Below are 23,765 nucleotides of genomic sequence, written 5' to 3'. Positions count from 1 at the left end.
GAACTGAGGGTGTTACTTCTCTGCCATGGAAGATATCTGATCTGGACTTTGTTAAAGATATTATTGTTGCCTTTGCCCTTTTTTAAGTAGGTTGAATGAAAATCTTATAATATCTTTGTGGACCCTCAGGCTTTTGCTGTAATCATACTTGTTATAACAATTGATGGAAGAGTGCTTTTGTGATCAAAATCTCAAATTGACAGAAAAATAAATCACATTTACTTGAGAAACAGTGATCTCTATGGAGGTTGCTAGATGGTACAGTAGATAGAGTGCTAAGCTAAGGTGAGGAAGACCTGAGTTCAAATTTTGACTCAGCTACTTCTTAGCAAGTCACTTAAACCTGTTTGTAGTAGTTTTCTCATCTGCAAAATGAGCAGGAGAAAGAAATGACAGATCACTCCAGTATCTTTTCCAAGAAAAACCTAAATGTAGTTACAAAAAGTCAAATAGGACCAAAGAACCACAACAACAAAACATCTCTATAAAAAAGCCCTTTAGGGGCAGCTAAATGGCACTGGCTGGCCACCAGCTAAACAGCCACCAGCTGGTGGATAGGGCACCAGCCCAAAGTCCAGAGGACTTGAGTTTAAATCTGGCCTCAGACTCTTAACATTTTCTAGCTGTGTAATTCTGGGCAAATCACTTAATTCCAATTGCCTCAGAAAAAAAAAAACTATTTAATAGTTTTGCAATATCTTATTTTCATAATCAACTACTTTGCTCTTGTTTGTCATTACAATGGTTTGTTTGGCTCTAACTGCCTAGTTGTTGTTGGAAACATTGCAGAAAATGATTTTTTTACTTCTAACTAGATTGAGGTACTCATTTTTACTTTTTGCTTACTTCTGGATTTTTTTTTAATGAAAATGAAAAATGAATAATCTGAGATAGATGAAATTTCTTATCCAAAGTTATACAGTAAATAAGTAGTAGAGCTAAAAGCTTTCTGAGTTTATTGTTTTGGGGAACTTCTGACTGGGACTTTTACATTAGCATGGCTTTGAGAACAGATCCTAGACTAACTAGGTCTACAGAGGTCTCACTGATGATACTTTTTGTTCCCCAGTAACCTTTTATTCTGCCTAACAAGGTATAATGGATTGAGGCAGCATAATTTGAGAGCTGGCTTTAAATCCTCTCACTGCTATCTGTATGGCTTCAGTTAAGACATTTAACTTTTCTGTTATATAATTTGTTCATCTATAAAATAATGATCTTTAAATTTCCTTCCATATTAAAATATATAAATTGATAACAATTGAAATACATTAAATATAGATGATATGGAACTTTGTTCTGAATGACTATTTCAGGTGAATTGAAATAATTGGAGAACATATAATAGATCTTTTAATATAACATCTAACTGATAATAATTGTGGGTCATATTTTACTTCACATTTTACATTTATAATAATAAGGTACTGGCAATAGTATTTCAAATTGTGGCTAAAATGAATATCAGTGATATTTTAACCCATTTTAACCCATTTAACCCATTGTTTTTCTTGAATGATTAGAACTAGCAAATATTCAAGTTTTATTTTATTTTATTTGTTCTTAAGGATTTGGGGAGTTGTGGTGGCTTTTTTTTAATTAATAATGCCAAATGTTGGCCAAGGAATTAAAAATCAGAAAGTGTACCTAGGAAAACACACTGGGTCATTTTCTGAGTTCTCTCAGATAGCAGCCACCTTGCTATTACAATTGTTGTCGGAGAATCACAATGACCTAGTTACCTGAGGACAGAACTGAAAGCTGGGGATTGTAGAGCTTTAGCTCTTCACTCTCCCTATCTAGGCCTTAGGAAACAATAGTGAAAGAGAATGGAAAAAGTTATTCTAGTTTAGAAAAAGTGGATTCAATTTAATTTTTCAAACATGCCTATACTGCACCTACTATGCCTGTATTACTATGTGATTTCCTACATAGGGGGAGTATGATGATTTGTTAGAATTTATAGATTATTCTGAGCTATTGAAAAAAGACATATGTCGAAAGTATAGCATGGTAAACAAAATATGGATGGATCTATCTGGATTAATGCAAAAGTGTCTTTTTTCCCCTTAATGTCCTACTATCTTGAAAAATCTATCTGAATATAAGGAATTGGCTAAATATATATGGAATATATTTTATTTTGAATTTAAATTAGAAAATTTTAAGCAAATCATTTATAGCTAGGTGCTAACTATTTCTTAACCCCTATTTTGTTTTATTATCTCTTTTAGACTTCAGGCTCGTATAGCTCATAGAATCCAAGAGTTGGAAAATTTGCCAGGCTCTTTGCCACCAGATTTGAGAACCAAGGCTACAGTTGAACTGAAGGCTCTTAGGTTACTGAATTTTCAACGGCAGGTAATACCTTTCTCATTTAACCTGAAATATTAGGAAATAAACATAATTGTTTCACCAAGTATCATCTGTGACAATCCTGTAAGCTCATATGACATTGCCACAAAAAGTAAAGCCTATAAGACCTTTATCATTTGGATCTGCTGTATGTAATCAGAAGTATTAGAGACAAAATAAACTTAGTTTTCTGAGACTTCTGTTTCGTTATCTTTTCTAGAAGAGATATATAAATGAAATTTTTGTTGGGTTTAAGGAAGAGAAAATCATGTTTTATTAGAGCTCTCTGAAAAGAGTTTTCTTCCATCCCATGATTATATTATAGGTGTAATATTATGGCAAAGTGATGTCTCAAAGTCACGACTAGGGCTCCATATTTTAAAAAATAGTTTCTTTAGTCAGAAATTAATAATGATTATGAATGGCTTTCTTTACATATACATTTCTTTTTACTACATTAATATTTCATAATTTTTTTATAAGAAATACTTTTCACAATCCTCAAGATAGTTTAAGCCTATAATTTGGCTCTTAAAGTACACATGCAGAATAATGTTCATTTAGTGCATTAATTATTATAATGTCCAGCATTTATATGATGCTTTAAAGATTTACAAAGCACTTTATAATGTTATCTTATTTTATCCTTATAAAAACTTTGAGAAGAAGGTGCTATTACTCTCCCTATTTTAGTGTTTGGGAATCTGAATCAGATAAAGTATTAAGTGAAGTCTAGGATCCAATTAGAAATATGTGTTTGATGCTGGATTTGAACTATGATCTTCCTTATTCTAAGTCCAGTGCTCTGTTCATTGCCCCCATGTAGCTGTCTTATTATTTACATTATGTGTTTTATTTTTTTAAATATCTATATACTTATAAGTTATTTTTATTTATAAGTTACTTTTTTTAAAAAAATTGTTTTTATGAGCACTTCTTACTCAGATCTATAATTCTATAGAGAGTTTTTTGAGAGCTAAAATAGCCAAAAACTTGATTATATCATGGGTAATGAACTAATTGCCTTGTAGTAACCACAGGTGAACTTCTTAGAAATTAGACTGGCTCTTGGATGACATACATGTACAATCCCTTGCTGAACACATACTCAAAATGTGTTTTTTTTGTTAGTATATACTTAAGCTTTTAGTCTTATGGCACAGCCTTCAGTTGCCTGGGGCCACGGCTGTGCAACAAGCAGGTGTGAGGTAGATTTATAGTGACAGGACAAATGTATGAAAAGCATTTATTAAGTCCAACTACTATGTTAAATTTTAGAGATACATTTTTTTTCCTTCTAAGTGAGAAATTTGTTTCTTTCCCCAAAGAGATCAAATTCTGTTAGGAAAGGACCACACACATGGGGAAATGGTGGCCAGAAGTGATATTATTGACTTCATTGTACTGCCCAGAGGAAGAAGTGTGAAACCAAACAGGGAAGAGGCCAACAAACTACAAGCAAGATGGCAATCATACTGGAGAGAGTGTTGTTTGAGAAGTGAGATGAAAAGTTTTGGTGAAGCATTGTATGGTTTCTGGGATGAGATAGTAGAGTTAGTGTGTTATGTGATTAATTTTCATTTATTCAATTGTCCATCAACTGGGCTAGAGACTCCAGGGTGCATTCTTCAAAGATGAGTGGATTAACTTCGCCAAAGCCTGGGGGCTATGGTGTGCAGTTAAAGGTTTACTTTAACTGGAAAAAAATATAGGTTCAAGACACACTTTTATATTTAAATTGAATTATTAACATTTTCCCCATCTCTTCTCTAAATCTAGACAACCAGTAGAACAATAAATCAAACTACTTTGCAGCTTTGTCGATTTCTAAGATGTAAATGCTGACCCTAAAAATTAAACAATTGGTTATTTACAGCCAGATAAAATAGTCTGTAGCACTCCTTTGGCTGTGAGAGAAGCTCATTACCAGAAAGTCAGTCCAATTGAGGAGTGAAGTTTTTGCCCAGAGTTGTCAGTGAATTTAAAAAGAATTCATCCCTTAATCCTGCAGTATCAATGGCAAAAGTACAAGGAAGGGAGTGTTCTAAATATGGCAGTTCTCTAAATGTGAGGTCCTTCTATAAAGTAGATAATGGTACTAGAAGAACTGAACCACATCCTTACCAACATTCTCAGCCTAAAAAAGGAAGTCAGAAGATGAAAAAAGCTGAAGTTTTTCCTTAAAAAATAAATAAGTGGCAAGATTATTTTTATGTATCCAAAAGAAACATAATACAACATTTTATGAAATAGTTGGTCATCTTGCTTCAGGATGAGTAGAAGCAAACATACTTCCATGAAGATCATTTGCAACTGATGCCCTAAAAATCATAACAGAGGATGAAGAGGCACATGTGCTAATGAGAGCTTTGATAGGCTCAATTTGGACTTGACCTATAGACCATTTGATGGCATCATCATGAAAGTGACCATGGGGGAAGAAAGTAAATCTATATTGAAAAATACAGTTTAAGGTCAAGATGGGAAAAGGTCCAGATATTTATTTCTCAGAAGCTTTGATCTTATTCAGCATAAATACTTTCTTCAAGAGAAGAGTTAGAAGAAGAGGAACGTTGCAAGTACTGAAGAACATAATAAATAAACTGCTACTGATGGGGGAGTCAACATCTTCATCATCTGTATCACAGTCAGATCACTTATTCAAATCCCTGACTAATAAAAGTTCAAAAGTAACACAAATTAGAAGATAAAGAAATATCATACTGTATGTGATGACGGAAGCACTCCTCTGCTTTTAAAAAGAGATTGCCAGTTCTGGAAAATTGGCATGAACAAAAGCAAAGACAATGATTTTGGTGATCACTGTGTCCTACAGAAACTTGGCTGATATGAAGCAGACAGCAAAAAATTGATTATCTTACCAGACAGAAATCTAAAACAGCCAAGGGTAGCACAAGTTAGGAATATATAAGTTTACTTAATGACGTTACAGAGAAGGGTGGTGGAAGATAATGAGCAGTATTGCCCCACAAAAACCAAAAAGCAATTGAGAAGAGCAATCTGCAGAATGTTTGGTAAAAGACCCCATATTCCAGATGGACTTAATCTGGAAAGGATTAAATTAAACTAAGAGGATAACCAATGTATTAGAAATGGAAATGATTCCTCCAAGTTTCTATTCTAACCTATTTTCTTCTCTATTGACAATGGAACTATCACCTTTGGAATCTACCACTGCATTATCTGAAGCATCATGTGAGGAAGTAGAAGGGACATTTAAGAAAATGAAGTTGAGAAGATTGTCTAGAAATGACAGAAGAAATCCATATTGGAGGTAACACAATTTCAAAGGCCCTCAAGGATTAATTTGAAAGATATATCAGAGAAAAGCTTAAAAGAATAAAAGAGATCATAGATATTGTTTTTATAAGAGCAAAATATAAGACAAAAATGGCTGTGAACAAGATGTCACTAGCTTCTGACTAATAACTGTATAACCTCAATGAAAGGAGATAAATTATCTAAACTTTGTAGCTTTGCCAGGTCATAGCAAGTAGGCTTTTCTATGCTCAATAAATGATTGCCAGTTGTTAAACAGAAATACATCCCCGAGAAGTAAGTTCTTCCTGCCATTTGCAGGTCTTTTTAAGAGAAAATACTCAAAAAGTTAAAGGATCCTACTTTATATAACACTGTAGATAAAACTTCAATGAAGGATTTATCTGTGCTGACATGGAAGAAAAGTTGAAGGGATACCATAACTTTCTTTTTTAGTAGGGTGAAGCATTCTTTTACTTAGGGTCTTTAGCAGTTCTGAATTCTCTTAAGGTAAGCTGTGCTTTCTTCCTTCAGATCTGTATCCAAATCCTAGACTTCCATTAGCAACAGCAGACAGAGGATTTTTTTTTTTTTTTACAAAGCTCTGCTTGATAGGTTGGAAAACTTCCATAGGAGGACAAGTAGGATGATGATAGTTCCTGAAATTATATTGTAGAAGTGTCACTTGAAGGAACTGGAAATATTTGAATTAAAGAAAAGAAGACTCAGGGAGGTTATTGTCACATAGAATAGGGAATAGAGTTTGTTCTCTTTGATCTCAGAGAGAATTTAGGTAACTGTAGTAGGGTAAAGATTTCAAAGAGGCAATTAATTGGGATTAAAGAGAGGAAAAAAAAAAACTTCTTAACAATTAGAGCTATTTAGAACTTGGAACTGAGTGTCTTGGAAGATATTGACTTTCTCCCTCACTAGAAATTTTCAAGATTAGAATTCTTGCTCAGTTATGGGTTGGTAAGTATGGCTTCTGAGCTCCCTTCTAACTGAGATTCTGTAAGTATTTTCAGTCATTGAGCTCAGAGAGGCATTAGATATGAGAAACAAATTAGTCATTTATCAAATAGACTGAATGTGTTGTATATTCCATGACATTTGATACCACCTTATCTTTCTTGTTTTATCTTCTTTTATTCCCTTTCATGCACTATGTATAAGTACTTGAACAGAACTGAATTATCCTCCTCCCTACTCCCATAGAACTTTTTTACTATGTTCACAATATCAGTCCTTCCTTAGTCTTTAAGGCTAACTTAATTGACACTCCTCAATTACCCCTTTTAATTTTAACCTTTTTCGGCTCAGATCACAAAGATAAATTTTCTTCTTTTTTTGCATTCAGTGTACTTACTCATATAATATTGTGCATTACAAATACCTATATTAATTTCTTCTTCCACAATTAGATTATACCTCTCTCAGCATCTGGTTAGTAAATCCTTATTAAACATCTATCATGTGCCGGACAAGTGCTAGGATCCAAAGGAAGGTAAAGGATATTCCTTGCTCTTAAGAAACTGGCAATCAAATTACTCAGCACACAGTTGTTGCCTCATACATACTTGTTGAATGAATGAATTATATGTTCTCAACTTGGGTACTAATGAAATCATAAGCAAGAACAAGGTAGCTTTTCCCAGAAGATTTTTCTTCTTCATATTTACCACTGACTGAAGTAAAAAAGATAGAAGGTCATTTTGCATGCATCATTTGTAGATTTCAAACATTGGCTTAAGGAAAACAAAATTCAGTTTTAAAAGCTCCCCTTAAAGTAAGATGTATCCTAAGCCTAAATTGAATGAAAGATATATGTCCCCAAAGCAGCTGAAGATGCACACTAAGCACAGAATCTAGCAAGGGGAAGTGTCCCTCTGTAGGCCTAATGATGTCATAGAGGATGTCCTTTACTCCATCCAAAAAGAAAAGCAAGTCCTCATAGATCAAAATAGACTCCAGTTATTCAAGAACATAGATAACCTTGTAGATTTTGTGAAATCTCAGAAAGTTTAGGAAATGCAAAATAACCAGTTTGAGTGCCAAAACTTAAAAAAAAAACACTCTGGATGATAAATTTTTATTACTTAGATTGTGATGTGCATGTCATTGGTTTCTCATTAACTTCATTAGTACCTATATCTCCAGTAGTCACTGTACAGAAATAGTGAGCTAGGCCCAGGCTTGTATAGAAGAAGGAGGGAGATCAAGTTGGATTTAGAAAACCATCTAGTTTCAATGATCTCATTCTGTTTGCTGCCACAAAGACTCATATTTGAGGCACCAAGGTTCTCCTGATGGTGCTATTTGGATGTGAGTCATGGAAGACCTCCAAAAATAAAAATTACAGGTTATTTAAAGGTCATCAGAAAGCTTTGTGGTAGTTGTAAATCAGGGATGACATATATGACAAATAATAATCAGAGGTGCTTATTATCAGAACAAGAAGGTGCTCATAGGCACAGATGAACAAACTAGAGCTGCCCTATATACAAAATATTAAAAGAGGAAGACTACAATCATATTAGGTAAAATACTTTATACAGGGTATGGTTGGGTGGAGAGAATATTGAGCCTAGAATAAGGTAGACTTATCTTCCTAAATCCAGACATGGTTCTTTTGAAATCAACAAACTTACTGGAAGACCTTGGGCAAATCACATCTGTAAAATGAACTGGAGAAGGAAATGGCAAACTACTTAAGTATTTCTGCCAGGAAAACCCCAAATGGCATCACAAAAAGTCAGACATTGAACCTGAAATGACTGAACAACTTAAAGGCTCAGGCAAGGGAGGATTTGGGATCTGCACTATAAAAGAAGCAGGAATGGCATTGTTGAAATCACAGATCCATGTAAATATCAATACAAGATATTGCTTTATCTTTTTAGCAAGTTTTGGTGCATAGTATACCCCATTTTTGAGCCAAAGTAAACTGGTCATTTTTGCCATAGATTGCTGGAGTAAAAGTAGAAATGAACATTTTTGTCCAGTTTTTTTTCCTTTGTTTTCATGCCATGTAAATGAGTTGTTAATGATTTGAAGTATTTTCAAAGTTATTGAATTGCATGACTTGGCATGCTTGAGGATATACTAAAATCTTAAACTTAATGGTTTGAATATAATCTCTGTGGTCTTTAGGTTGTGTTGTAATCTCTGGATCTTGAACACCATTGTCAGACTAAGTTTTTGTAGGTCTAAATGTGTTATTTCATGCTGTAAACACTCTAGGACATCTCTGCTGCCTTATAAATGCAACTCAAACTCTATCTCCTGACACTCAAGACTTTCCACAGTCAGATACTATCCTGTCTTTATAGATTAATCTCATAATATTTATTGCTTCTCACTCTCTGCTACTACCACATTGAATACTTTTTTCTCTCCACAGCCTTTCCTTTCTGGTTCTGTGCCATTGGTCACCACCTGAAATACTTTTCTCTCTCTAAGTCTATTGAAATCATACTCCTCTTTTAAAGATTAGTTTAAATATTATCTTCTCTTGGAAACCTTTTTCTTCAGCCTTTTGGTTGATAGTAAACTAACGCTCTTGGACCTCACATAACATTTTATACTTCATTTTTACCTAAGCATCTATTAAACTTTACACTTCATGAGAACAAAGACCATGTCTTATCAAAGTGGTGTCTATTCTTCAGTACTTGTCACTGTGCTCTGCATTAGGTAGGTGTCCAATTAATGTTCGTTGAAATGAATTGTTGAAAATTGACAAAATTAATCTAGTGATCATTGACTTTATCTTCTTATAATTTTGTTGTTGTTCAAACAGATTTTTTGGAGACATTAAAGCTTATAAGCAGTTTAAAAAAATGAGACATTAAGCTTCCTAACTAAGACATTAACCTTCCACTTAAGAGATGCTGTCCTTTTTCTCTTGACAGTTAAGACAAGAAGTGGTAGCCTGTATGCGTAGAGATACTACCTTAGAGACTGCTCTGAACTCCAAAGCTTACAAACGCAGCAAGAGACAAACATTAAGGGAAGCACGCATGACAGAAAAGCTTGAGAAACAACAGAAGATTGAACAGGAGAGGAAGCGCAGACAGAAGCACCAGGTATTCTGAAACCCCCACATCACCCCCACCCCTGCCAATTTCCTTAGAATCTGTTTTTAATAGAAACCCAATTTATAAGAAAGAAAATTCATATGTTTTTATGGCCATAAACGCTTGGTGTAACACATTAATGTGAACTTGGTGAGAATCATAGTGACAAAGGAATTGCATTAAACTTCAAGAAATTATAAAGCCTAATTTTATCATTCTATGCTAAAGGTGACTGAAATCCTAAGAGATCTAGGAAGTTGCCTGTAGTCACATGCCTACTTTATGGGAAAACCTTGACCAAAACTTAAGTTTCTTGATTTTTCATTCTAGTAGTTTTGCTCCTAGATCCAGGAAGTAGTAGAATATCTCTCTATGGAAGCTCTCTCCTAGAATACTTTTGTGATCATACACAATCTACTAATAGAAAGAGGGGAAAAGGAGATTGTTAAAGGAGGGTAAATGTTATGTTTATAATAAGTACATATGCATTGTGACTGTGGCTAGTCAATTTCTGAATCTATTTAGAAGCTTCAAAGGGACTAATTAAAAACTCAACTATGATTTTACTAGCATATATTTTGAAATACTATATGAAATAATTATTTTATATTATGTAAGAATCTTAATTTTCTATATTATAGAAAACTCTAATGTGTTTGTATATATATATATACATACATACATACATATATTGACACAAGAAATCCCTTCTGCCCATATAGGCTGGCTCTTTAGAAATTATTTCTGAGACTTGCCTAGAGGACTGCGGAGTTAAGTGACTTTTAGGGACAAGATTTGAACCCGGGTTTTCTTGGTTTTAAGGTCAATTCTCTTCTTTAAGGCCATAGCTGATTTTATAATAGGATAAATGTTTTTAAAAAATATTTTATTAGCCATGTTTTCTGTATATTCTCTTAGTTCCATAAATACATTCCTCATCATTCTTCAATATTATAAATATCTTGGATATTATTATTATGTTGGGTATTCCCTCTATTAATATATACAGATTGTAATTTTATACCTTAATGTGTGTTGTTCTTGACTTACTATGTTAAAAACATCTATTTCCCTAGAGTTATTCTTTATGAGGAGGATCTTTGCCTATTGCTTGATCTATATTTGTACTTCATTTGTACAGATTAAGGAACCCAGGGTCAGCAATTTACTAGGATGCAGTGTCATTGAGGGAAGCTTTTAATGGATGATTTCAAGACATTTAAAAAAAAATCATTAGAAATATTCAAAAGTTCCTAAATGAAAATTCTATGATTAATGTCGTGACCATGTTAACACCCTTGATACCTTAGAATCAGCCAGAATCAGGATAAGCACAAGTCTTTATTCTTTGTTTTTAGCTGTAGAAGTGAAGAGAGTGGACAGGTAGGATCTCTGCCATCTTACCTCCTCATCTCTGTCGCAGAAGTGACCTTGGCTAGTCTCACTGCACCTCCTAATCCCTCCCACAATTCTCTGTATACACCAAATGATTGGGCCAGCCCAGGATAGTGGGAAGGGCCATTTTCCAAGCATATTCTTATAGTATTGTTCAATCAGTAATTAGCCTCAAGTTCCCCAGTGCATTAACTCAAGAGTTTCAGCCTTTTACAATTAATATGTCATAATCCAAGAAAAGAATTTAGTAGATAAAAGTAAGCCATTGTGTCATAGTTGGCTAATTTCAGTTTGAGCTATATAATTCTGTTTACCTGTTAATTTTCATCTGATTTTCTTGGCTTGATATTTTTAAAAAAGAATTTTGCTTCTGTACTTATATATTAGAATTAAATTAAAGTTAGTATAATGTTTGGATCTTATTTTGAGTCAGAAGGACTTGGGATCCAGATTGCCTTCTGTCAAATCTTGACTACAAACTTAACATTTTAAATATTATTGAGGTTCTGTTTGGTATTGGTTGAGCAAGTGCTCACCAAATGTCTTAAACTTATGAAATCACAAGTCTGGTAGCAATTTAAAAAAAAATAAAGTGAGTGTATTGTATATGCTATCCATGTTCATTTTTATGTTAACAAAAGAGGTTATCATATGATATTCCAGTAGATACCATGTCTTCCTCATTTACAATAATTAATTGAACCTATTAGTATCACTATGTATTGGCCTGGTGTTGTTTAAAGACTCCTTCTCCATAGGCATATATATTAATTATTCCTCAGGGACAGCCTTTCCAAGGATGGCACTTTGGAAAACTCTCCAATTAAAATTAGACATAGTTTGCTTTTATGACATGCATTACATTTTTTTTAAATTCCTGTTAAATTTGCTTTGAAATTTTCTTTTGAAACATTAAAACTTAATTATGTATATGGTTTAATCTTAGGAATACCTAAACAGCATTTTGCAACATGCAAAAGATTTTAAGGAGTACCACCGGTCAGTGGCTGGGAAGATTCAGAAACTTTCCAAAGCAGTGGCAACTTGGCATGCTAACACAGAACGAGAGCAGAAGAAAGAAACAGAACGTATTGAAAAGGAAAGAATGAGGAGGTTGATGGTAAGAGGAACACTTGTTGAAATCTCCTAAATTGGCCTTCTTGCTCTTAACCTGATCCATGAACTTGTTTTTAAAAACATTTTGGCAACTGTATTTCAATGTAATTGTTTTCTTCTGTAATTTGATACATTTTATTTTAAAACTTAATTCCGGGAAGGGATACATAGGCTTCACCAGACTGCTAAAGGGCCTAGCATGTGAAAAAAAATTAGTATTTGGTAACTACTACATGTTTATTTAATAACTTGAATAGCACACACACACATACTTGAGTAGTACAGATTTTGCTGTATCCCAGGAATGGCATTGATCAAATCCTAGTTATAAATATAAAGTAGTGTACTCTACTGTATTATTTTTATAGTCAAATAAGGAAGTATTGAAAGTCCTTATGAGATTAAAAAATAAAGGGGTGTTTGTTTTCTTTGAGTTATCCCAGGGCCAGGAACAGAAACTATTTCAAATGATATAGTGGAAGGAACACTGGATTTGGAACCAGAAGACATTCTGCCTCAAAAACTTACAGCCTCTGGGGGCCAGAACAAGTCACTTAACATCTCTGAGCCCAAATTCCTCAACTTTAAAATGAAAAGAGTGGAGTAAATTATTTCTGAAGTATCTTCCAGTTCCGAATCTCTGAAATAACCCAATTTTCCATTTAGAGAAAAACCTCTTTCTGAAAATCCTCTAATACTTCTTAACCTAATTTCCTCATTTTTTCAGCTCTTCCTTTTTATTTCATTTTTAAAACTAACCATTAGATTATTGCTGCTTTCCTATAGCTTCGATATGGTTTCAAGAATCATTTAACATCTTCCTTTTTAAAAAAAAATAAAAAATATATTCATTAAAATGGGGAGATCAGAAACATGCCAATCCATTTGTATACTTTTTATGTACTTTACAGACTAGGCTAGAGCAGGGAAGGATTTTAAAGATCAACTTCTCAGCTGGATGGTGCATTAGATAGTGTGTTGCACATACTGGAGTTAGGAAGACAGACACTTTCTAGTTGTGGAATGCTGGACAAGTTACTTCATCTGTTTGCCTCATTTTTCTCATCTGTGTAATGAAGATAATCATACCACCTTCTTCCCAGAATGAAATGAGATATTTGTTTTGTATGCCTTAAAGTGCTATATAGTTCTTTTCCTCCTCCTCCTCATTGCCATCATTCCCATCTCCTGCACAATTTATTTTATAAATGAGAAAACTGAGGACAGAGAAGTTATGTGACAGTTAAAATGCAAAGCTGAGCCCTCTGACACACATCATCTATCACTTTTTCCAGTTGGCAGTCATTTCATTTCAAAGACAGCTGTGCTCATCATTAAATGAGTGGCTATTTGTTTGTCTTTTCTGTAATCAAATTACAACTTAGATTTTTTAAAAAAATACACAACTCCACATACCACAAATGGGATGGAGGGAGTGGAGTGTGTGGCTGTAGCTATACATATGACACTGTGATAGGAGAATCAAAGAAGATTCTGGAGAGCAATGGTAGATGAAGATGAAATTGTTCTTTTCAGTCATTCATTAAAAACTCAGAATGGGATGGGTTTTCTGTTTCTGGTTTTACTCAAATTCTTTTGTTGTTAGAGCAAGAAAATGTCACATATCCTAATGATATGAGCACTTCCAATTCTAATCATAATATTTGACAGTACATAGCAAATACATCCTATGTTATTGTGGTTAATACTGTAAATTGCTGTTTTTTTTTCTGAGTTTTTATTTAATTCAATTACTTTTGTTATCTTAATAATCAATTGCATAGAAAGTAATGATTAGCAATTGCAAATCAATTAAAATAATTATATAATATAACTACTTTGGGTCAATTTCAGGAATCAGATTGTTGGAGGGAAAAAGTAAGAAAAGTACCAACAGCTAAAACATTTGCAATAACTTCTGTTGTTATTGTTGTTTAATGACAATTTGTTTTAGGTATGTAGGTGAAATATCCTTGTTTTGTAATATTTGGAGTGAACAAAATTCATACATTTCCACAAGCCAACTAATAAGAATTTCTAAACCACTAAGTTTCCCATTATCCAGAAAATTTGATGCTCTAAAAGAGTTTAAGTGGACTATTCACAGATAACTTTATTTTATTAATAAGATTAAATTTTATAGGTTTATGTAGCAAAAAAAGTCTTTTATTTTATACATAGTTTTCTTTAATAACTTTATACAATTAACTTAGCCATACGTTTATATATTATTTCTATGAATAAATATATAATTTTAATATTATTTCTACATATTATATTGGTAAAATTCTGTGGCCTAACAATTGTAAAGAGGCCTAGATTTTGAGTCAGAGAGTCCTAGCTCTGCTACTTTATGAGGTGTATTTTGACTTTGGGCAAGTCAGGTTTTCCACTCCCTTGGTTGTAACATCAGGAATCTAGTTTTGTTCAATGTATTTCAACTGTATATTTATATAGTTCCACATTTCAATAACTTTTGTGTTTTTGTAACAGTAACTTGATATCAGAAAGTAGAGTTCTCTATGTTGTTTTGCATTAAAAAAATATTTTTATTACTCTGAAAGGCTGAAGATGAAGAAGGCTACCGAAAACTGATAGATCAGAAAAAAGATCGGCGCTTAGCTTATCTTTTACAGCAGACTGATGAGTATGTGGCTAACCTTACTAATCTGGTATGGGAACACAAACAAGCACAAGCAGCCAAAGAAAAGAAAAAGAGAAGACGGAAGAAGAAGGTGAGTCATAAAATGAGCCATTAATGAGCTATAGAGCATTTATTAACATTAATTAGTTTGATACAGACATAAATATAAAACACAACTATGCACCATGTTTATTTTTAAGGTCTATACAAGTTAATTAGAAAAAAAATAAATTAATAACTTGACTGTGTTGCTTGAACATTAGACAAAATATTGACCTAGGTTGGGGAGGAATGGAAAAGAGCTGATGAGCCAAACTGTAAAACTTCAGCATTCTTTTCTAGTGTATAAAATAAATGATTGAAGTCAGACAGAACTTTGTTCTACTCTTTCAGAATCTACTTATCTTGTGTATTTTATAATAGATTCTTTATATCACTGTCTTGTTCATCTATGAAGTTGTGACCTCTAGAAAGGCAATGATCCCATGTTACATAAATGTTGTATCTACTTCAGCACCTAGCAAAATGCTCTTGCAATGACAAGTCAATGGAATGGGAAATACAGGATGTAGTCTATATAAAAGAAGTTGAAAAGAAACAAAAAAAGATAGTTTTTGCCAATTTAGTGATGAAATATTTAGAGTCAGGAAATATGATTGGAAAAAGGCAAACTAGGGACAATTCTTTTGGATCATATATATATTTTTAATAATTCATTTAAATTTGTTTAAATTTATTTTACTTATTGTTTTAAAGCTTTTTATTTTCAAAACATATGCACAGAGAATTTTTCAACATTGACCTTTGCATAGCCTTGTGATTCAGATTTTCCTCTCCTTCCCTCCACCCCCTCCTTTAGATGGGAAGCAATCTAATATATGTTATATATGTTAAATCCAATATATAAACATATGTATGCAATTCTCTTGTTGCACAAGAAAAATCAGATCAAAAAGGAAAGAAAATGAGTAAGAAAATAAAATGCAAATAAGCAACATCAGAAAGATGTTACATTGTGTGGATCATATTTTGGAATCAAATTTTATCTGACAGAACCCAAAATAAATATTACCTTTTATAACAGATAAAAATTCACTAGCTTTAATCTTGCTATGACAACTATGGTTTATAGGATATTATTATTCTAGATAGCTGTGATGCTAACTTAAAGTAGCTAAGGTGATCTTGCAACAACAACAAAATAAAAAAAAACCTTCAATAAATTATTATGTAAAAGTATATTTTTATTACCCTGATATCTAAAGATGATTGAACAAAAAAGGAATTGTTTTGCCTTTTCATTGATTGCTGAATATTTCCATGGGAATTATTTGACCAGTACCTCCTAGTCCTTCATTATGTCCAAGATGACCTCCTCCATTTTTCTACTAAATCTGTTTCTTCTCCTGATATTTATATTTCTCTCCCTTTTCTGTTGATATCAGTACTCCAGGTTTGTAAGCTTAGAATTATGTTTCATTCTTTCTTTCCTCTATCTTCAGCCAGTTGCCAAGTCATATTCATTCTCTCTTAAAATTATCTTATCTTTTCCATTCTCATTGCAACCATTAGTTTCAAGTCTTCATTATCATTTACATGGATTATTGTGATGGTTTGCTGACTGGTCTTTCTGGCTCTAATTTTTGCCTTCAATTTTCTATCTTTTATGTCACTCTCTCAGTAAAACTTCTTCACATAGATTTACAATTATGTCATTTTCCTTTGTGGAAATCTTCAGTAGTTCCTCTTTTATTTCTAAATAAAATATAAAATCCTGATCCTGGCATTCAAGGTCCATAGTTTGGGTCATGTAGCCTCCCTCCAGTTTTTTTTGATGTCTCCCCAAATTCTGCTACTTATTCACTCTCTGCCTTTGCTCATGTAATCTTCTGTACTCCAAATGTACTTTTCCCCTTCCATTTCCATCTATTGAAGTCCCTTCCTTTAGCCCCTTTAGGGCTATCTTTTTTAATCATACTGTACTAGAAATGCTTGTTTTATCCCGTGTGTGTGTGTGTGTGTGTGTGTGTGTGTGTGTGTGTGTGTGTGTGTGTGTATAATGAAATCCCTCCCTTTAAGATCTTTTATACTCCCAAACAGGGACCTTCCATGAAGACTTTCCTGAATTTTTCCTTTTGTGAAAATATCATTTCCTTCTCACATTTTTCATGGCATTTTAAATGAACTTTTATTTGAACTTGTCAGATTTTACTATGTATCAGTTATTTTGTTATATGTCATTTCTCCCTTATTAGAGCACAAATTCCTTGAGATCACTGTTTGTCTTATAAGTATCTTTTTACTCCCAGAGTGTGCATCTTACACATAGTATGAACTTAAATGAATTTTTTTTTGTTTTGTTTTGTTTTGTTTTTTTTAATTTTATGGTCACACACTGAATCCTAGAAGAAGCCAATATATATGTCAGGAGAGATAAAATATTTGTAGCATTTAATTATTTGACCTTTTCTATCAAAACACTGAACAAAGTTATTATTAGAAAATAACTTATCTCAAGATCCTTGACTTGTTACACTCTTCTGAGTGAAAGGGCATTATGATTCTTCTATTTCAATTGTGATTTTAAAGTATGAAATGGTGTACTTTATAATGACTATGAACAAACAAATATTTCATTTTCCTTTTAATATGATATAGCAGAACTTAAAGAAATCTAGGCCTTAAATTCTGGCTTGTTTGAAATCTATATTCAAGTTTAATAGAGAGCATATATAACATGAAGATTAAAGCCTATCAGATTCTTTAGGTGAACTCTACAAAAATGCAGTATTCTTCCCTTTACCTTTTTTGGCTATTAAAATTAATGACTTTTCAAAAATAAAAATTATAAGAGTTTTAAAATTAGTTTTTAAAATTTTTAAATCTAGCAGAAACCTTAAAGATCTTAGCATATGTTATTGTACTTCTATGTGTCTAAAATAAATTATTATAGGCTGATTGTTTTTTGCACTTAGATATAATTATCTTTCAGTGTTAAGTGTCCTGACACTAAGGCATGGGATAGGCAAAATATGGTTTCATGAGAGTATGTGTGCTTACATTTGGAAATTGACATAAGTTTAATATCTGTGAAATAAAGCTGTTGCTTCATTTTCTTTTTTAAAAATTATAGCTTTTTATTGACAAAACATATGCATGGGTAATTTTTCAACATTGACCCTTGCAAAAACTTCTTTTCAAACTTTTCCCTTCCTTCCCTTCACCACCTCCCCTAAATATCAGGTAGTCCCATTCATGTTAAATATGTTAAAGTGTGTGTTAAATACAATATATGTATACATATTTATACAGTTGTCTTGTTGCACAAGAAAAATCGGATTTAGAAAGAAGATAATAATAACCTAGGAAGAAAAACAAAAATGTAGGCAAATGTATACAGAGAGTATAAATGCTATTTTGTGGTCCTCATTCATTTCCGAGTGTTCTTTTGCTGAGAGTAGCTGGTTCTGTTCATTACTGATCAATTGGAACTGATTTGGATCTTCTCATTGTTGAAGATAGCCACTTCCATCAGAATTGATTCTCATACAGTATTGTCAAAGTGTATAATCTCCTGGTTCTGCTGATTTCACTTAGCATCAGTTCATGTAAGTCTTTCCAAGCCTCTCTGTATTAATCCTGCTAGTCATTTCTTACAGAACGATAATATTCCATAACACTCATATACCACAATTTACTCAGCCATTGTTCAATTAATGGACATCCATTCAATTTCCAGTTTCTAGCCACTATGAAAAAGGGCTGCCAGAAATGTTTTTGCACATTTTCTTTTCTTTAATTTTTTTTGGGGGGGGATATAAGCCCAGTAGTAACACTTCTGGATCAAAGGATATGCTCAGTTTATAACTTTTTGAGTATGGTTCCAAATTGCTCTCTGGTTGGATCCATTCACAACTCCACCAACAATGCATCCATGTCCCATTTTTTGCACATCCCCTCCAACATTCATTATTATCTTTTCCTTTCATAGCCAATCTGACAGGTATGTAGTGGTATCTCAGAATTGTCTTAATTTGTAGTTCTCTGATCAAAAATGATTTGAAATACCTTTTCATATGAGTACAAATAGTCTCAATTTCATCATCTGAAAATTGTTCATATCTTTTGACCATTTATCAATTAGAGAATGACTTGATTTCTTAAAAATTTGAGTCAATTCTCTATATATTTTAGAAATGAGATCTTTATGAGAACCTTGAACTGTAAACATGCTTTCCTAGTTTATTGTTTCCCTTCTAATCTTGTCTGCATTAGTTTTATTTGTAAAGGGGTTTTCAATTCTCTATGGCCCTATTATTAAATGGTATTTCAAAGTTATATGCCAATTATATTCAAAATTTAGATAACTCATATCTCTGTTGAATGTCTCTTTCAGGCAAATTTGCCTTTTTAAAGCGTTTTGGAAAAAAAAAAAAGGAATGAACTGTGTACGTTCTGGGATAGCTCCCTGGAGGCCTCAGAATCAGCCGGAGTCAGGATAAGCAAAAGTCTTTAGGGGGAGAAGTGAAGGGGATGGACAAAACTGCCACAAACTCTCCACCAACCTCCCTTCTCTTCCTCGTCCAAAGTGACCCTGGTTTATCTCACTCCACCCCCTAATCCCTCCTACAATTCTCCTAACCTCAAGCATTGAGATAGCATTAACTATGAGAAGAAAAATTCCAAACATGCTAATAGAGTTATTGTCCCATAGATAATTAGCCTTAAGTGCTCAATTGTCTGGTTCAAGTGTACCTATTCAGAGTTTCAGCCCTTTACATAACTGAACATCTTTCATTAATGATAAATTTTAACTAATATGTTAATGACATATCACAGTGAACTCCACTGAGATTTTAAATACTTATAGACCAAAAAAAAGAAAATAATTTAATATCTCTGTCCCAAATAGGGAGACATTACTGAAAGTTTGTAGTGGTATCAAGTTTTGTTTTTGTTCAGGTTTTGGTTTTGTACTTTTTAGTTAAGGTAGACAGTTTAAGAGTGTTAGGTAACTGTTGCTTAGATTAAGAGATGTACCTTTGTTATTGCATTCTTACCTGTCGCTTTAAACCTATGTTTATATTTGAAGATAGTTGCAACTGAATATGCTGTCTGACACAAAAGTGTCAGATGAACATTAATAACTATGTTAAATTAAAAAATTTAAGTCTGGGGAAGGGACAAGATGATGACACTGTCTGGAACACTAGAATTGAATGTAGGTTCAGGTACCTCTTTTGATATCTGAGCAAATTTCTGGGAAACTTCTTTGATCTCAGATTACTCACCTATAACATCATCCCCAATCACACAATATCCTGAGTTCCAAAGCTATGATCCTATGAATTGGAAAGAAGAGTATCTTGAGCTACTCTTATTTAATAAAAACAATACTTTATAAGACAAATTCCTTGGGATATAGCCCATTTTTATATTAATTTGCACATGGAAGTATTAAAATCTATATGAATTAAAAACAAAATTGGAGGGAAAGCTAGGTTTTTATATATCTATGTATTTTTCTTGGACAATTTTTTTTTGAAAATTAAATTTTTACCAATGTGAGATCTTTAAAATATCTTTTAAAAAATGTAAAATAAAGTACTAGACTTGGAGGTGAAGAATATGCATTCTAGTCCTAATTAGAATTTGAATTAGCTTAAAGTGTATAGCCAGTTGAAGAAGACATTTGGGCAAATCATTTTATCTTTCTACATTCTGTTTTTCATCTATAAGATAAGTATGTTGAGGAAGGGGGAAGAAACAAAGAAGAGAGTCAAGATGGAGCATTAAAGGCAAACCAGCTGAACTCTCCCAACATTTCCCTTCAAACAACTTTAAAATAAAAATTAGGAAAAGAAATGGAAATAAAGCAAGAAAATTGTAAAAAGAGAATCAACAGCTTGGTAAAGAGGCACAAAAATAGTAAAGAAAATAATGTGGTTAACTAGGTAATACAATGAATGGAAAACTGTGTCCAAAGTCAGAAGGACCTGTGTTCGGATTTGGCCTCATCCACTCATTAGCTGTATGATCCTGGGAAGCCAGGGTCTGATTGTCTCTAAAACGTAAACCTGATTGCTTCCAAAGAAGAAAGGAAGGAGAAAAAAAAAGAAAAGAATATCTTGAAAAAACAGAATTGACTTAATGTTAAAAGAGGCACAAAAATTCGCTGAAGGAAAATTTAAAAAACAGTATAGGCCAAATGGAAAAGAAAGTATAAAATCTCACTGAAGAAAATATTTTCTTAAAAATGAGAATTAGGCAACTTAAAACTATTGACTTTAGGATGTGTTGAGTGAAAGATGAAATGATTGAGGAAATGTCTGATCTTCTGAGTACGTCGATATATTAGCAATAAATTCTAATTGTCAAACAAAGTGGAATCAAACCTCCTTAACTTAAACCTGGACCCTGGATACTGGGGTAGATAGATTTTTATACATTAAAACCAATTAATCAAATCAAGCCAATTAATTTAAAATAAATAATACAATATTAGGTAGGGGTGGTGGATTAAGGGAGGCAGTAGCTAGAAGCAAAATATATTTTTGAGGAGGGACACAATCAAAAGAGAGAGAAGAAATAAAAGCAATGGGATAGAGGAAAATACACAGTAATCATAACTGTGAACATGATTGGGATGAGCCCACCCATAAAACAGAAGTAGAGCAGAATGGATTAGAACTCAGAATACAACAGTATATTGTTTATAAGAGACATGGTTGAAACACATAGAATTAAAATAAAAGGCTGAAGCAGGATCTAATATGCTAAAACTGAACAAAAAAAAAACAAAAAAAGAGGCAGGAGTCACAATCATGATCTCAAGCAGGTGTAGTCAGGGAAATGCATTTTGCTAAAAGGAACTATAAACAATGAAGTAACATAAAAAAAAAAAATTACCCCAAGTTTAATCTGATTATGGCCTCATATCTCAAAATACACTGAGCATAGAACTGAGTAAAATTTATAAAAGTAAGAGGCACTCTGCAGTTGATAATTGACTAAAGGATATAAACAAAAAGTTTTCAGAAAAAAAATTATCTATAGACATATGAAAAATTTCTCTAAATTACAATTGACTAGAAAAACAACTCTGAGGTACTACCTCATATCTATCAAAAATATAACTGCTGGAAGGGATGAGAGAGAAAAATAGGTATATTAAAGCACTATTGGTGAAGTAGTGAACTGTTCAATCATTCTGGAGAACAATTTGGAACAAAATTCAAAGGGCTACTTAAAAAAATGTGTATACCCTTTGACCCAGCAACAGTATCTCTAGATCTATATAACAAAGAGTTATCAAAGAGAAAGGAAAAGGACACATATGTATAAAAATATTTATGGGAAATCTTTTTGTGGTGGCAAAGCATTTGAAATCAAATGATGCTCATCAATTGTGAAATGGTAGGACACATTATGACACATGATTGTGAGGTACTATTGTGCTAAAATAAATGATAAGGGACTGATTTCAGAAAAATGGTGGAAAGACCTATATGAATTGATGCAAAGTAAAGTGTATGAGGAGTTCCTCTTTTGTTTGAGTTTGATATCACTGTTGTTGTTGATGATTTCTATGTTCTATTCTGCTTTTTTAATCCTGTAATTTTTTTGTGCTTAATGGGAAAAAATGACACAACTTAGGAGAGATAGAATTTCTCAGTATATGTATATATATATATATATATATATATACTATATTCAAAAATAAACGCCAAAAAAAAACCACTCTACATAACATAAGTGTATAAGTGATGAAATTGAAGGAACATAAGATTCAAATGGAAGGAACACAGGACCAGAATTTGAAAGTTAGTTCTGCATACTCTACACACTACACACTAGTGATTGTAGGTAAGTTACTTTACCTTTCTCAGACCTTAATTTCCTTATCTACAAAATGAAGAGGGTTGGATTTAAATTTTTGTCTAATTTTCTCTTGTTTACAAGCACTGTTATTATTCCAGCTTGAAATTCTGTGATCCTTACCTTTTTTTTTTTTTTTTTTTTCACATGGCAAATAATTGAATTGTTACCAGTTAATAAAAACATTTTAAACCAGCTGTATATTTCACCCAGGGAGATTTGTCTAAGGAGATAATTATGTCAATAGCAATGCTTTTGTTGTTATTTTTTAAAATTGTGAGCTATTTTTGTTGCTTTATTTTTCATTTTGTATACCTTTTCTCAATAAATATGAAATCATGCAACCTTATACAGTATAGAGAGATGATATTACAGATCAAAAATAACCATTTAAGGTATTTGTAAATCAATGTAATCCCAGCATATAATAACCATATAACCATAAAAATAATCAAGATATAATTTAAAGGAGGAAAATGAATATACTGTGGGGAGAAGTCTTGGCTCCTCAAGAGGAGGTTATGCTTTTTTCAGGAGACAAATAATTTTCTTGTTAGGTAAAAATGTATCACAAAAGGAGTTACTTAAGCAAACAAACTGATTAATTGTTGCTTCTATATCATTTTATGTATATATATATATATATATATATATATATATATATATAAATCAGCTAAAGCACTCAGAAGATAAAGGTCTCATTAAAAGCAACCTGATAAAGCAAAGGAAGGAAAATTTTCCATTTCATTATTTAGCAGTAATGTCGATTTCTTATGGTAAAGACACAGTAACTCTTACTTGTCAAATTGTCGATTATATATGAAAGCACTGTTTAGTCTGTATTTGGCATATCCAGCATCAGATTACCATAGATACAGAAATGTCAACTTTCCTTTTTTGTTTCACATGCATGTAATATCTGAAGTGATATTATTTTTAAAAATGTTCAAGCAATACAAGCACTTAGTTCTTCTTGTTTCTGCCTCCTCCCTAAAATTCAAGTGGAGGTTTTTCTTTGTTAG

The 23,765-nt window shown here is 32.6% G+C and overlaps 1 protein-coding gene across 9 annotated transcripts in view; it reads left to right on the top strand.

Moving 5' to 3' along the window:
* Positions 1–23,765, top strand: part of SMARCA2 (SWI/SNF related BAF chromatin remodeling complex subunit ATPase 2) — a 221,731-nt gene that overhangs the window by 52,645 nt on the left and 145,321 nt on the right. For all 9 annotated transcript variants that reach the window (XM_074280637.1, XM_074280641.1, XM_074280645.1 and 6 more), the window contains 4 exons: positions 2,235–2,361; positions 9,546–9,719; positions 12,052–12,225; positions 14,786–14,956. In XM_074280637.1, coding sequence (XP_074136738.1) covers positions 2,235–2,361; positions 9,546–9,719; positions 12,052–12,225; positions 14,786–14,956 — 646 coding nt within the window. The remainder of the gene's footprint in view (positions 1–2,234; positions 2,362–9,545; positions 9,720–12,051; positions 12,226–14,785; positions 14,957–23,765) is intronic.

The sequence above is a fragment of the Sminthopsis crassicaudata genome, chromosome 1 (assembly GCF_048593235.1).
Source record: "Sminthopsis crassicaudata isolate SCR6 chromosome 1, ASM4859323v1, whole genome shotgun sequence".
NCBI lineage: Eukaryota > Metazoa > Chordata > Mammalia > Dasyuromorphia > Dasyuridae > Sminthopsis > Sminthopsis crassicaudata.
This window is presented reverse-complemented; position numbering and strand designations above follow the sequence as displayed.